The sequence below is a fragment of the Marmota marmota genome, unplaced genomic scaffold (genome assembly GCF_001458135.2).
Source record: "Marmota marmota marmota unplaced genomic scaffold, marMar, whole genome shotgun sequence".
Lineage (NCBI taxonomy): Eukaryota > Metazoa > Chordata > Mammalia > Rodentia > Sciuridae > Marmota > Marmota marmota.
The window spans coordinates 4,534,058-4,550,402 of NW_025999897.1; the positions used below are offsets into that span (position 1 = coordinate 4,534,058).

General features: G+C 53.0%; 1 protein-coding gene across 10 annotated transcripts in view; it reads left to right on the top strand.

The window, feature by feature from the left end:
- Positions 1-16,345, top strand: part of Arsg (arylsulfatase G) — a 120,369-nt gene that overhangs the window by 79,400 nt on the left and 24,624 nt on the right. For 9 of the 10 annotated variants that reach the window (XM_048798181.1, XM_048798182.1, XM_015504852.2 and 6 more), the window contains 3 exons: positions 965-1,161; positions 2,106-2,186; positions 11,605-11,713. In XM_048798181.1, coding sequence (XP_048654138.1) covers positions 965-1,161; positions 2,106-2,186; positions 11,605-11,713 — 387 coding nt within the window. The remainder of the gene's footprint in view (positions 1-964; positions 1,162-2,105; positions 2,187-11,604; positions 11,714-16,345) is intronic. The other variant, XM_015504854.2, reaches the window with a different exon arrangement.

The window sequence follows — 16,345 nt, forward strand, 5'->3', positions numbered from 1 at the left end:
CCCCCTCCTCCCTCCCCCTCCTCCTGGGCCACTCATTGTTCTTCTTTCTGTCTCTGAATTTAACTTTGCTGCAGACGAGTGGAACCATATGTATTTGTCCTTTGATGACTGGATTAGCAGGATGTCCTCAAGGGTCATCTGTGATGTAGCATCCCAGGCATTGGATTTTAAATTTTACTTGATTTTCATTAACTCAATGCAAATAGCCCCCGAGACCTGTGGCTGCTCCGTTGGCTGCCCAGCTGTGGGCCCGTGGTGATGAACCGTCGGCTGCACGGGGAAGGCCAAGGCCCTGTCTCGGGACGGGTGTCCTGGGTTTTACGCCTGTCAGAGAGAGAGCTAAGGACAAGCGCAGTCCCCATCACTGGACCTTGGGGGGGACAGCGTGCAAAAAGCTCCCAGAGCATGGCTGAGGCTGGGGGTGATGTGGACCAGAGTGAGCTCAGGAGAACACGGGGATGATTTGAAAGCCGAGTGTCTGGGGAACTGGTGAATAAGGGGCCCTGCTTCTGTCCGCACCCTGTGTGTGTACTTGATTGAGCTTACTCACCCCCCTTCTCTGTGTGCTTAACAGACGCCCTCCTGTGGGCATGGCCTGTGGGAAGGGCCTCCACCAGGGGCCCTCTACAGAAGAGGACAGATAGTGGTTCTACAGCTGCTCTTGCCTGGGGGTGGGGTAGGGAAAGGCGGTTTCTGAGCAATACCAGAGGCCCCAGGGCCTTTGCATGGAGAGGAGGAGGAGCTTGGACAACACGAGTCCCCTGTAGTATGTTCTAAGTAAACGCTGAAGGACTGTTACTACGACATTCTCGTTTATAACCTGCTGACCAGATGAGCTCCACATTTCCTTAGAAGGTTATAGATAAATGTGTCCTTGAGCCCGTGGCAGAACCTTTGGGGGGGTCCCCCAGGTCAGGGGGGATCCCAGAGGTGCAGTTACCTCTAGTGTCCCCCTTTGTTTCAGTGCCAGCGGAAGACCCTTCCTGCTCTACGTGGGCCTGGCCCACATGCATGTGCCCCTAGCTGTGGCTGGACCACGGGCAAACCCACGGGGCCAAAGCCCATACCGCGCGGGTCTCCGGGAGATGGACAGTCTGGTGGGTCAGATCAAGGACAAAGTTGACCACATGGTGAAGGAAAACACGCTCCTCTGGTTTACAGGTAAAGTGGTGAGAGCCAGCCAGCCTGGCTGCGTGTCCTGGGTAGCCCTGCACCTGCCCCGCAAAGAGCAGAGCCTGGTCAATGGTCCTCTTTAATGGGGCCGAGGCTCGCTTTGAACTTGGGGCCCTGATGATGGTGGTTGGCTTCCATGTGAGCATGTGTCTACTGGGCACTCGATGGCTGGGGCCCTGGAAAGGTGTGTCTGAACGATGCTTCTCGCTGGCCCCATGTGTGTCGAGGAGGGCCTCCCAGGTCTTGCTCTTAATTGCCAGTGAATGACTTTGACCTTGTGAACTTCTGCAGTCTTGGTGCCGCTCAGCAGCCTCCTGGTCCCAAAGACTCCAGGTGCTATTGGTCGCCAGGTCATATCTTTTGGCTGAGTGACCCTCATGGAGCTGAAGTAGTGACCCCTCTAAAGGGCCCATACATGGATTGTGTGTCTCAGGTCCCTTCCTGGAACAAGGGCAGTGGTAAAAGCACTGCTTTGGGGTCAACTCCAGACCTGGGTTTGAATCCGTATCTACTGTTGGGAGAGTGATCTTTACACTCTAAGCTTCAAAAACTTGGGCTTCTAGAAGAACCTACTCCACAGCATGTTGGGAGCTTACGAGAGGCTGGATAGGAAGCAGTAGGTGCATAATAGATGCTTAGTGAGTAGTTGCTGGCTGGTGCCAATGCCTGTGTTATTGGGATGGCTAAACCCATAAGCAAGGTGTAAGGCGAGAGGCTCGGGGGGCCTGGCTGAGGCAGGGAGCCCCTCCCCGGCAGCTTAGTAAGACAGCCCTTGTCAAGGGCACTTCTTCAAGGGGGGGCTCAGGGTTATTTCTACAAGTCCTTCTCTGACCAGCCTCCTGCAGTGCACGGGGCTGTAGGGCCAAGGAGGGAGAGTTGGTGAAAGTGTTCCCCAGCCACTAACCATTGGGTGTTGTTTTTCTGGTTTCTAGGAGACAATGGCCCGTGGGCTCAGAAGTGTGAACTGGCAGGCAGCGTGGGTCCCTTCACTGGACGGTGGCAAATCCATCAAGGTAGAGGGCTCAGCTGGGGCCAGCAGAGCCCACTGCGGGAGTCGGCTCGGCTGGACGAGGGGTTCTGCCTGGGGGTGGGGTTCTGCCTTGGGGCATCACTGTGAAACAGGGACACAGGGACTCACCAGCCACCGGCTCCCAGAGAAGAAGAAACGAGCTGGATGGGGGTCAAAGGTCCGTTCAGCCTAGACCATCCCTTTCTAGCCTTCTCTCCCAGGAGGTCCTAAGAGGACCAGCCTTTGGCCTCAGGAGGCAGTCCACAAACCTTGCAATAAGTATGTGTTGACTTTGTTCTTTTCCTCCTCTCCTTTTCCTTGTCTTCTGTTTTCATCATCCTCCTGGTCATTAATTTATTTCATTCATTTAAGAAACATTGAGTGGACCCTTAAGCAAGTGAAAGGTAAGTAATAACATCTCCATTTCTAGATGAAGACAGACGCTCAGAGAGGTTGAGTAACTTGCCCAAGGTCACACAGTTTATGAGACAGAGCCAGGCTTGCCACACAGTTAACGTTGGTGCTCTCCCTGCTACACCAGCCTGCCTCCAGCTCAGGTTCTGTTTAAACATCTTCCAGCCTCCAGCTCAGCTCCCATCTGCTCTGGGAAAGTTCCCCACAAGGACCTCAGCCTCTGAGAGCACGGCCCTACTGGGTACAATATGGCATATGGACCAAAGGCTGGAAAAATGTGTTGCCTTTTGATACATTGCTTCCTCCTGTGAGCATTCATCTTAAGGAAATAATTAACCAAGTACATGGCAATATATGTAAAATGAGTGGTCATTGCAATATATATATATATATATAGAATAGCAGGACATAATCCCCACATCAGCAAGAGAGGAGTGTCTAGAGAAATCGTGATACATCCATTTAAAGGAAAACTCAAGGCCAGGTGCAGTGGTGCGCACCTGTGATCCTAGCAGCTCTGGAGGCTGGGGCAGCAGGATCACAAGTTCAAGGCCAGCCTCAGCAACTTAGCAAGGCTCCAAGCAACTTAGCAAGACCCTGTCTCTAAATTAAAAAAATATATTAAAAGGGCTGGGGCCGGGGCTCAGTGGTAGAGCACTTGCCTAGCATATGTGAAGTGCTAGGTTTGATCCCCAGCCCTACAATAAATAAAATTAAAATTTTAGAAGGTGCTTATATCCAAGGGCTTCTGAGACAAAACTGCCCCTACTGAGGACTGTCCATGACAGGGTTTTAAATCTGGGCTTCCACTCCCTGCTGAGCGAGAGCCCCCAGCTGTCCCCAGACAGGGGGACTCACATCCTTTTAGCTCACGGCTGCTCCTAGTTCCTGGGCTTCCTTGTCCCTGGCGTCTGGTGGTGGGAAGGAGATGCTGGTCATTCATTTTTACTTTTCTGCTTCAACCTGGCAACCCTTGGATCAGGTCCCTTGAGAACTTCACAAGCAAGGGACTGTCAGGCCGGGGTCATGTCTTGGGTCCAGAGATTTGAGTCAGGGGTCTGGAGAGCCGGACCTCACCCTCACCTGCAGTGATTGGACCACTTTATCTCATGGGCCTTTGGTGTCTATATGGATCTTTGGGGTTCCCTCCAGTTCAAAAAGGCTGGGGTTTAGTTCTGATTCCTGGAGATAGCTGAGGAGATGCTGGGGAGGACAGAAATGTGGGGGGAATGTACTGAATTCCTGCAAGCAAATAGCCTAGAGGAATACAGTGTATCTGGGAGTGGTTTGTTGCATGAGCTGATGTTGGGGGGGCACTGGGCATTGAACTCAGGGCACCTTACCACTAAGCCATATCCCCAGCCCTTTTGAATTTTTTATTTGGAGACCGGGTCTCACTAAGTTGCTTGGGGCCTCCCAGATTGCTAAGGGTAGCGACAAACTTGTGATCCTCCTGCCTCAGCCAGGATTCCAGGTGTGTGCCCCGATGCTCGGCTAATAATGCATTTTGAGACAGTGACTGTGCCTTCAGGATGTAGACTGGGGCCCTGTTCTTTGGAAAATTTTACCCAATAAGAAATTCATTTCCCAGCGGGGTAACCTCCACCCCCCTTCCTTTCCTTTTCTAAGCATTTGTTGAGCACCTACTCTTTCCTGGTCTCAGTGCTGGGGATACAAAGATCAACAAAGCCCCTGACCTGAAGCAATGGCAGGCTGTCGGGGATCCTGCCAAAATGCCGTGCTGACCCAGGGGGACCAGGCTGGCCGTGGAGGCTTTACATTCTGTCCCAGGTGATGCCATTGTAGCTGGTCTAGAGATCACACTTTGGAAAACCAATTTAGGAGATCCATGTCTACACCCTAGGAGTCTAGAGTCCTCCAAGTCTAGAACTTCCAGCTCTGGTCCATGGTTGTCAAAGTGTGGTCCCTGGACCAGCATCGTTAGTGCTACCAAGAACTTCTTCATGGGGGATGGGTCCCGGCAACCTGAGGGTCAGCATGTCCTTCAGATGATGATACGGGTTAAAATTTGAGAGCCATCTGTCTGGAGTAACACTGCTCGGTATAGGAGACACTAACCCCATGTGCCTGTTTAAATTAAAATGAATGAAAATTCAATTCCTTACACTAGCCACACTTCCACACGTGGCCAGGGCTGCCATATTGAATAGTGCAAATGGGCCTCCACTTGGTGGTTGGAGTTTTGAAGCCTGAGTCGGAGACAGACAGGGATGTGTAGGGAGAAGGTTCTGGGCAGGGAGGGAGCGTCACAGCCGGGAGCTACTCTCTGGAGCCACCCAGGGTCTATGCATCTCTCTTATTCTACATCCAGGTAGAGTAGAGAGAGACAGGGTCAATATCTGAAGGCCTCTTCTTTAAGGCAGAATGATTTTGGTCCTAATTTTTTAAAGAAATGTGAAATGATGGAATTTAAGAGTGAAAATGACATGGTTTAACTTTAGAAATTGAGGTGAAATTCATATCCCATTAAATGAACCATTTTGAATTGTCCAGTTCGGTGGCATTGACCACATTCACAGTGTTGTGCCACCACCCCGTCTGTGAGGTTCCAGGACATTGTCTTACTCCCCGAGAAAAGCCTGTACCCTTCCGACTGTTGCTCCCCGCTCCACCCCCTGCCCCCAGGACACCATTCAGTCAACCTCAGTGGGGCTGAGAATAGGGAGCGGGGGCCCTGGACTCATTTCCATTGAACCAGAAACTATAAACCAGAGAAGCCAGAGACAGACTCTCCAGGAACAGCCTCACTTTAGTGGGAACTGACCTCTTTATCGCACTCACCATCTGGGCCAGAAGGGGAAACCGAGGCCAAGGAGGTCGAGGGCTGACCCCAGGCAAGGCAGGAGTCGAGGGGACCGTGTTATCTGGCCTCTGCTGGCCCCATCCTCAGCCCATGTAATCACCCTTACTCAGACCTTTTTATATCCCAACAACTGCTCAGCTGCTCTGAACCTCTCGGTCGTTAAGGAACACGCCTTTAGCCCTGTGACGGGCTGAGCCTTCCTAGGTCTGTGGGAGGCAGAGTGGGAACATGGAGAGAGCTGACCTCTTTGGAGGCCCAGACGGGCCAGCGACCCCACTGCTACCTCGTCAGCGTAGGAAGCTTGGTTTCCTCTTCTGTCCTGTGGGCCCGTGGACCCCCGTTCAGTGTGGGGAGACTCATCTGGGGTACTGCCTGGGCCACCCACCCTCCTGCTTGGCCTCCACTGATAGTCTCCACTAGACTGCTGCTTCTTCCTAGCGGAAAGGACCGGTGTACCCCACCAAGAGAGGGGCTGAGGGGGGGACGGAAAATGCCCTGAGAAAGGTTTTCCTGTGGACGAACCAGGCGGCTTAAATAACACAGTGACCGTGTTCTGGGCCCTCTGTCTTGGGAGACTTGGCTCCTTGAGTCATCTCCTGGCCACACTGTATTTGGGGCAAGGCTTTGTCACAAACTTGTGACATGATAAGGTATCTGTGGGGCACAGCACTTGCTGGTGGGGCTGGATGCCACTCTCAGGGGACTCCCAGAGCCGACTCTGAAAGGCAGTTTCTTAGGGGTAAACACTTGCTCGTTCCAGCCAGCTTCCTGCCAACTGCTCCACAGCCTCCTTCCTCCTCTCGGCCCCGAACACTGCGGGGATTCTGGGAAGCCGGGCAAAACCCTGCATGGAACCTGCGTGCGGTGGGGCGGGAGCCACCCCATGGGTCAGGGGCTGGGGTTCCTCTGGACCACCTGCTCTTCGTCACCCAGGTTCCTGTCAGTGGGAAGCCTGCCCATCCCGCAGCAAGGGGCCCGGTCTCAAGAGCACACAAAGGAGAGAAGATAGTCAATGTTTTCGCAACGAGTAGGACAAACAGTACCGGGCCCGCTTCTTTCTCCCCGAAGGCGGCCTGCTAGACAGGCCACGCGCTGTCTTCCCCTGTTCCCGGGCCGGCCTCCTCCTCCTCATCCCTTTCCTGGCCAAGCCGCGGCTCAGCTGATGGGATGAGGCAGCGTCTCCTGGAGTCCTCTTCTCGCCGGCCCCGTGCTGGAGTGAGGATGCTGCCCTTGGCTCGCCCTCGCCCCACCGTCGGGAGGAGGAGAAAAGGGCCAGGATGCAGGGGCCTGTCCCCAGGAGCAAGGCCGGAGTCACACCCGCTGCCCCATGGGCAGGAGGCCCCGCCAGGGCGCCAGCCTCCGTCTCACTCTGAACCTGCTTCCTTCCTGGCCAGGCCGGCACCTTGTTCTCCCCAGGACTGCTCCTGTCTGGAAACCTCCCTGGTTTTGTTGAGGAGCAGAACTGTTCCTTCTCCCGGGTGATGAGGAAACATTGTGTGGCGTTTGGCGTGGGCACCTCCGGGAGGCCTTGGGCTGGGTGAAATCCGATGCTATCAGGGCCTTACGTAACGCTCCCCACTGGGACAGGCCTCTGCGCCCTGGGCTTTCGCTCCAGCGTGAGGCAGGGGGTAGGGCAAGGAAAGGTCAGAGATGCTGGGGGGACAGCGAGGGACAAGGCTCATGGCTGTTGGCTCTGGCCGGGGCAGGGCCTGCGGGCGAGGACCCAGCGGAAGTCCAGCTCTGTCTCTTTCTGGCGAGGGCCACCGGGCTTGGTGGAATGTCCTCACTATCATGCTCAAGGCCACCCCGGGCCAGCAATAGCCCTGCGTTTCTAGAAAACCAGTAAGCCACAGGTGTCCTTGGTAAGGGCCCGAGTCTATATTTAGAAACCAAGCTGGCTTCTCTGGAAGGTTGTGGAATGTGCATTCCTCAGGACATCAGTGCAGAGGAGCCACAGATGTTCATGCCTTCGTGGGACGGGCAGGTGACGGGCAGTGCTGGGGATCGAACCCAGGACCTTGCACATTCTAGCAAGGGCTCCATCACTGGGCCACATTCTTAGCCCACCTGTGCTATCTTCTACCTATTTTTGAGAGAGAGGAACTTGCATTTGTTGGACACTTTGGGGACAGGCTCTATACCAAAGAACCTTTCATATCCGTGGTCTTAGGTAACTGTTCCCATACCCTGTACCTGCAAGAGCCTCCCCCCCACCTCACGGCCCAGAGGCTTGATAACTGAGGGAGGTTTCAGATACTGCCCGAGGCCATGTGATTGGAAGGAGCGGCCCTGGAGTTAGGACTCAGCTCTGCCTGGCTCCAGAGGCGTCCTCCTGATGACCCTGCCGGTGCTCTTCCAACTCTGGTCTCTGGCCTGTTGGGCATTAGAATCTTCTAGAACCAGAGCCCCACCCCAGACTTATTGAATTAGATTTTTCAGGGGATAGAACCCAGGAGTCGGAACCTGAAGTCAGTCCTCTCAGGGGTAACTCTACTGAATGGAGACATTTGCACACCTCCTTCCGGGGGACACTGCCCCTGTGAGTCACTGAGGAATGGCAGAAAGGCTGCTATTCCCAGGCGTAGGCAGGGGTGAGTCTTGCCCGGTCGGCCCCTGTTATGATGCGTCGCGGAATGCCACTCTACTTCTGTAGCCAGGGAAGAAGCAGTAAGCAAAGTCATGAATCATGGTTCCGTTTGTATTCTGGTTACTGAGGCTAAATATTTATTTCTTTAAGTAAGAGGTTCTGCTTTAATTAGAGTCGTAAGTAACCACAGATGCATCGAAAAGCATTCTCACGGCCATAAGATGAACATCTCTCAACCAACGCCCAAAAGCAAGGCGCTCACATTTTTTAATGGATCAGTGAACATGGATCAAAGTATTCAGGCTTATCTGAACCAAGCAGGAGCTTTCGAAATGGAGAAGCGCCCAGAAGTTTAATTTGTGGACTCGTGCATTGTTCTTGCTGTAACTTATCAGGTCACATTTATGATGTGGTGGCATAAAAGTGTAAAGGTGTGGGCAATCTAAACCCTGTGATCCAGAAGGACATAAGCTATATTTAGTTTTGAAATGGGTCCACTTCCTGATCTGACCAGGGATGGACACTCCCTTACATTCAGTCATTGGGAGACCCTCGAAAGATATTGGTGTCCATGCCAGTTAAATCACATCTGTAGGAAAGGGGCGTTAGCCTGGGCAATTTTGTAAAAGCTCCACCAGTGATTCTAACTGCATTTATGGATGGGAATTGCTGCCCTAGAAGGTTCAGTAGGGGGAGGGCGTTGGCTGGGCAGTTAGACCTGGCTTTGGATTCTGATTCTACCATTTGCTAGCTGTGTGACCTTGTGTGAATATTGAACTTCTCTGAACTTTGGTTTCCTGACCTGAAAAAAATGGAGGTAAGAGTGCCTGGCTCGGAAGTTTGTCATACGGATTCAATGGCATAGTGCAAGGAAGAACCTGACATGACACTTAGCAGCATTTAACTTGGTGTTTGGTAAGGGCACAATTAATAAGAGAGATTATTGGTAATGTTAATATCATGCTTAACTCAGAATGGGTTTCTGTGAGTAGGAGCATGGGTCACTGAAGAACGTTGGTGGGACAGGGCAGCTCTTCTGGACTTTGGCCATGGCTGGTGAAGATGAACCACAGCAAACAAGATTCTGTGCAAGCGAATGCAGCTAGTCATTAGACTCCAGAGCCCTGGGGACCCACAGAGAATTCTAGTCGGATCATTTTTTTGTCTTCCTCTAGCAGAGCCACCGAGAACCTGGGATTTGGAGCAGGATGGTGTCCGTGTTCTGGGTGATGAGTATTTTTTTCATAATTGCCCACACTTGAGACCCTTAAGCTAAATTCCCCTTTGAGAGCCTAGTTTAGGGGCCTGTGACCAGTGCGGCTTGAATCTAATTGGGTCTTGCTGTTTAAGGCAAGGTGCAATTGGATTCGCTGACCAGCCTTGACAGCATAGAGAGAGATTTGTCACTGAGTGGCCACCCTGAGGGTCTTCTCTGAGCTGAGCGATCTTGTTCTCTTTCTCCCTGAATCTCTGCGTGGGGTTGTCTGCTTTGCTGACACCCACATGCTGAAATACTGGCTGAATTCCTCCCCATCCCTCCAGCCATCTCTTTGCTGAAAGAAGACAACACAACCTGATTCTTCTCTCTGAAAAACATATTGACAAGGTCAGTCACCTGCAAAAGGGTGGCACAGAGGTCGTGGCAACCAAGCTGAGCCTCTAAGAGTGAAGAACAATTAGCATATTTACTAATTAGGGGCCAGTTTACCCTTCTGGAAACGTCCTGGGGTCCAGGACTGAACCCTGTGTCCTACTGCCTGTCGCAGAACAGACCCGTGGCTCTGGCCTTCTGGAACCCAAACTTTGACCTTTTCTTAGCATCTGGCCTCAAAGGTTACTCAGGTCCATTTCAACACTGTGCCCCATGGACATGCAACTCCCCAGGCGCCGTGGCTTCCAGGTGTCCACAAAGATGACCCTCCTGGGCTGGGAATTATCCACAGAGCCTCAGCACCTCGCACCTGCGAGGCTTGCTCCTGGCCTTTTGGCCTCCGGCATTCCAAGGCCACATGGAAATGAGTTTATGCTCCCTTACTTTGTGATTCTCCGCCCCACGTGCGTGGATATTTGGAAAAGACTCCGTAGGAATTCTCTGGACGGGAAGACTGTATTTGAGAAACGATGGGCGAGATCAAAGGGCTTCTCACTCAGCCTGCAGAGACTTCAGCTGGTTTCTGGAGCCCCACACCCTTCAACATAAACAGGGCCTAGGACCGTGGTGGTTTTGTGATCTGCTTCTTGGGTTCTGGGGCGGGGGGCGATTTCCAGAGCTGGTGATGAGAAGGTCCTGAGAATGCTGAGCATTTCCGGTGTGGGGTGCTGGGCCAGGGACATCAAAGGTTCGGTTGGTGGCAGTATGAGTGCACAAGGACAAAGCCTTCATCTGGATTCCCCTGCCCACCCCCCACCCCCGCCCTCCATTGCTTTTATTATTCACACCAGCCAAACATGGGGAAGTCGCCTGACCGCAGCGTGTGCAAGCCACATACAGCGCTCGCCTTGGCACCGCTTTTTACACGCGAACTTTGTGGAATTCTTGGCCTCTGGCTCAACCAGGATGAGGGCGGGGTGTGTGGGAGGGGCAGGATGGTCATGGTTAATGCAGTGCCACATGTCTTCAGGATGTTTCCATAAAACATGACCTCATCTCTTCCAGTCCGCTGGTTATCATTACAGTGGTGGTCACTTTTGACTTAGTGGTTACAAAAACAATCCCTCGAATTACCAATGTGGAAATTCATAGATTGCACATAGATGATCCTGACCTCCCCGCAAGAGACCAGAGGTTGGGGCAGTGACTGTCACTGTCTCCTCGACATCAGAACAAGTTATTAATTCAAGGAAAAACAAAGCAAAGCAAAACAAAACAAAACAAAACAATCTGGGCCGGATCAGTTTGACACATAGACAATGAAAGAGCTGGGGAAGGTTCTCCCTCTTGCACTTTTTTAAATAACTGTAGTTCTTCATCCTAAACAGACAGCTGCAGTATGCTCAGTCGGAAGAGGAATTCATTTGTTCAGCAAAGATTTGTTATGCACCTACTGTGTCGTGGGTATACAAGACTGATGGAGTCTTACCAGGAGGAACGAGTTAATAAGCCAATAAGATAATTTAAAATGGAAAGGTTTTCAGAATTGAATTAAATGACATGACTCAATAGAGTGAGGTTTTTTGTTTACATATAAGTCCAATAATATAAAAGTGTGTATTGAAAGATAGTAGCTAATTGGGGAAAAGTAGCTAGTTACTTTTTTCTCTGGTACCGTGGATTGAACCCAGGGGCACTTAACCGCTGAGCCACATCCCAGCCCTTTTTATATTTTATTTAGAGACAGGGTCTCACCGAGTTGTTTAGCGCCTTGCTAAGTTGCTGAGGCTGACTTTGAACTCAAGATCCTCCTGCCTCAGCCTCCTGAGCTGCTGGGATTATAGGCGAGTGCCACCACGCCTGGCTGGTTACTTTTTTGAAAAAGTCTTTTCTTTTTTGGGATTCTTGGAAACTCTTAGAGAGGGCTGTTCTCCTAGAAACTAGCTCTTAGCTGAAAAGAAGCCTCAAGTTATCACTGATCACGAACCAGCTGCCTCCTCTCACAGGGGGAAGCCCAGCCAAGCAGACCACCTGGGAAGGTGGGCACCGGGTCCCGGCCCTGGCTTACTGGCCCAGCACAGTCCCAGCCAACATCACCAGCACTGCCTTGTTAAGGTATGAGACCCAAATGCCCTTGTGATGTGGGTTTAGAGCCAGAATGGTGGTGGGTGCTTGGGTGGCCAGAGAGTCCAGGAAGCTCGTGGCACCCACCTTGAAAGTATTCCAGATACCTCCAAAATTGGGGTGCAGCAGGAGGGATTTGCCCAAAGGCAATTCCTTATGCTAGTTAAAGGCAGGTACGGTGGGACTCAGCCACCCTGGGGATGACGGCCGAGTGAAGAGGGGACCTGGTTGTCACATGGGTCGGCGTCGGGTCCTGGCTGTGTCTGCTGCAGAGGAGGCAGCAGCACCTCGTCTCTGGGGTCCTGTTAGTCCACCGTGGGACTTGGGGGAGGTGGCCCAGGGCCGGATGTGAGAAGCCAGCATGTCACCGGCACCCAGATGTCCCAAGAAAGGAGTCCAGATGCCCCTTTCCCTGGAGGGGACCGGGGAGGGAGGTTGCTGCGGTAGGGGGTGGGTCCTTGGGTGAGGTGGCTCTCCCGCCTCTGCCTGCGCAGCTCCTCTGATGAGTCAAGGCTCAGAGAAGCCACTGCAGGCTGCACAGTAGCTGCCCCTCACCCAACGCAGATCCAGAGCCCGACTTTGTGGCAGAGAACTTGACTGCGGAGTGTCAGTCTGAGAGCAATGCCCTTGCCACCGTGGAACCTGACTTATATGGGGACTTCTGTTTTAGCTGGGCACGTCTTTTCTGTGGTTCTGCCTTGAATTCACCAACCGCTGCGACCCTCTGTGGAAGCCAGGGCTCATTCATGGTGTCAGGGCCTGGTCTGGTTCAAGAGCAGTTCCCAGCTGCAGAACTTCTTTCCTTTGCTTCCCCGCCACATTTTTTTTTTTTAATCTTTAGCCTGTTGGGTTCTGGTATGATGAGCACAGCAGATTAGAGGAAAGCAAGAGTCCCTGGCTCCCTCCAGCATCCCCAGACCCAATAGGGACACGGGGAGAGACTGGAGACCAGGGGAAGGAGGAGGAGTACACAGCTCCGAGCGGGGGATGGGTAGGCAGCATACCCTGCAGCCTGTGGGGCCCTCAGGAACTTGGGGTCAGCCCTGTGCAATCAGGAGGATGCAGTGTGCTGCCAGCAGGTGCTAGTAGGTGTGACAACAATGTCACAGCCTGGAATCTGTGATGTCAGGCTAACCAGGACGAAGGCCAGGCGGGCTGCCTTGGGTGTAGTGGTGGTTATCGAGAGGGGCCAAGTGTTCGCAGGCTGGGCTGCACCCACCCCAGCAGCCCTGCAGTCCCTCAAGCTGCGCTGTCTTGTTAATTGAGGGCCTTGGAGGGTGACGATGGATGGAGGGGACGGTTGGGTGGCCCCAGGAAATGAGTTCTTTGGATAAGGTGGCTTTTGTTTGAGGGTAGCATTTTACCAGGACGAGACCGACATGCCCTGTCCACCTTTCTTAGGATACCCGTGGTGTTCAGTGAGTCCAGACGGCAGCCTGACGGCTCTGCCTCGGTACAGCCTCCTCGCTCTTTCCTGTGTGAATCCATATAAAGCAAATGTGGGCGGGGCTTCCTGGTGCCCTTGCCTCGGGCTCCCCCAGGTCAGCTCTAGGCCAGGGGGTTATGGTCTGCATTCAGGAGCCTGGTGCTCAGGCTTGGTGTTCCTGGGAACCCAGGTGCTTATCTCCTGTTCTAGTACTTTAATCCCCAAAGGCATAGAGCTTTCTGCAGACCAGAGGTAACTCCCATAAACAGAGCGGAGGCCAGAGTTCCTCAGCCTATATCCCAATGTCCCTAGGCATTATGGGATCCCGAGTTAGGCAAGTGGACATAAATGCTCATGTGTGGGGCGGAGCCAGGTAGTAGAAGCTCACAAGGAGACCCAATTGGCCTTAGTGTCCTGTGGCAGGGCTTGGGCCACAGGTCACCTTGGATCCATCGTCACCTGCCCGGCAGGCTGCTGCCTCTGCTCTCTAGGGTGGAGCACTGGGTGCTATTGGGTGTCCCCTGATGATCTGGGATCCCCGTTCTCGAAGGTCATGCAGCTGGGGCTGTACTGGCCTCTGAGAGGGCTCCAGGGTGGGGGAGGTGCTGCCCAGACACACATGGATGTGGGCTAGCCCCTCAGCCAGCCCTCCAACCGCTACAGCATGGCCGCACCGGGAGGGGCTGCGGTCCTGGCCTGTCTCAGGGGTAGTGAGAGGGATGAGACAGAGAGAGAGAGAGTGGGGGCGGGGGAGGTGGAATGAGAGAGCAGACAGTGGTGCCCTCTGTCCTGGCCCCAGCCTCCAGTCCTCCTCCGTCAGCCCCTCGCCCCTCACTCTTCTCACTCCCTGGGTCCAGGTCATATCTGCTTCTTCCCAGATAAGCTGTCCTTGGCTTCTAGGAAACCATCCCTCTCAGCCTCTCCCTGGGCCCCAGAACTGCCTGTTGTGGCTGCCCTGTGGCCCTGCTGCCTGCTTCGTAGCCTGCCCAGCTTGGAGCCCTTCTTAACCCTCCTCGCCCTGGCTCCTTAGGCAACTCTGGATAAAAACACGAAGAAGCCAGTTCAGTGGCATGCACCTGTGGTCCCGGCTACGGGGGAGCTGAGGCAGGAGGGACCCAGGTGTCCCAGTCTGAGCAACATAGGGAGACCCCATCTCAAAAAAGAAAGGAAGGAAGCAAGAACACACGCGCACACACCCATTTCTCGTGAACAACCTTCAGAGCCTGGACTGGCCAGAGCTCTATGAAGGAAGAAGAGAAGCTTCTCACAGCGGCTTGGAATTTGCAAAGATGCCGCCGCCCACTCTGTGCCCAGCCTCCAGGTCACTGTGCAGAGGCCCCTTGGCCCTCTCAAAGCAGGCTCTTGACTACCCTCCTCATAACCAAAAGGCCCCGGAACTGGGGCTTCCTCTTATCTGAAGCTCACCTGGCTCCCTGTCCAGAGCCAAAGTCCACAGGACGTGGAGGGCCCGGGCAACTTTTAATTTCTTTTAAAATTCCAAGGAGAACACCTGAACTTTTAGGTGGAAAAAAATGGCTTAATGCAGACATTTTTATATACTCACCTTTACACCAATACAATGATGAAGTCTAATTTATTTTTATGGAAGGAAAGGTCCAAGAAGGCAAGCACACCCTGACCCTGTGAAAATCCCCCAAAGCCAACACTCTGCCAGAAGCCAAGTGCAGAAATGAACAACGTGAAAGTTCAGGCTTTTGCTTTTGCTTTGTTTGTTCTCTTTCTCAGAGGTTTCAAAGACTCCCGGGACCTCTTCCTCCCTCCCTCCCTCCCTCCCTCCCTCCCTCTCTTCCTTCCTTCTTTTCATACTGGGGATAGAACCCAGGGGTGCTCTACCACTGAGCCTCACCCCAGCCCTTTTTGCTTTTTATTTTGAGACAGGGCCTCCCTAAGTTGCTGAGGCTGGCCTCAGCCTTGCCATCCTCCTGCCCCAGTCTCCAGAGTCTGGGATAACAGGTGAGCAATTCTTGGCTCCTAGGACCGGCTTTGAATTTAGGGCTTGAGATTTGGAGTAGCTAGGGTACCTTTGGTAGCCTTTGTAGGATAGATGCTCTCGCCAAATTCAGTCCTTCATCTGGCAGGGGTTTCAACTACCAGGGAGCATTTCCCCCTGACAGGGCTAACCTCAGAGACTTGGTCTTCTCCATCCCTTGAGGAAGGACTTGATAACCTGAGCTTGCCAACGCAGGGCTGGGCCACCCTGAGCAGCATGACTCGACAGACCTATTGAAGTTGTTCTTGTTGGTAAGAGGTTTTCTTTGTGCTCTGGGTGGAGTAGGTGCCTCTGAGGATTCTGCCAAACTCTGAGACACCAGGATTCTGTGAACGTTAGATTTAGTGCTAGATAATTACGATGCTAAGTCTCATGCTAGGAGGGAAAAAATTAGATGGAAAAAGAAAGTATACGTTATATTCCAAAGACCTAATGTAGGTTCTGTTTTTTCTTGCTTACTGATTTGACTCATCTGTGACGCTGATTCCTCTTAAGATGGAAAAAAATAGTGTAGAATTCATTCCAAAAATCTAAGGCAGATCCTGTTTTTCTTTCTCACTGATTTGACCCTGCGGATGCTGAGCGCTCTTAGGGGTGCAATTTAAAGAAAACTCATCCAACAGCCCCACACCATCGCAGCCTTTTCCGATGGCAGTGAAGTTCTCTGTGCTTCCCAGTTTGTGGCAGGAACCTTGGACTCTGGACAGGTTTCTGGACTGTTCTGTACTCTGTGAGCGCTGACTGTGCATCAGTGTGGGAGGCCAGCTCCTAGAGCATATCTCCCAAGATAAGCCACCGGCTCTGCAGACTGTGAAACCTGCCGGCAGATAGAAACGCTCTGTCCTGCGGTCAACAGATTCTGTCTGGCGTCCAGGGAGGAGGTGGGAGGGCAGGAGGAGCCCCACGCATGGCAGGTTCTCTCTGCCATCCCCTCAGAGGGTGAAGAGCCCCTCCCCAGACCTCAGGGTGGGGAAGGTGGGGAGCTGAGGCCTTTGTGGCCCTCCCAAGTATGAGCCCGACTTGTGCTGCTGTGCCCATCCAGGTACCGGGGCCTCCTCCTAGCCTGAGAGAGACCTCACGTTGGGCCAACCCTGTCAGTGGGTCTGGCTCTCAGATAAACAGGCCTGTTGGAAGGGCAGCCACTCTGTTCTTGCTGAAGAGTCCTTTCCAACATGAGCACAGAGGA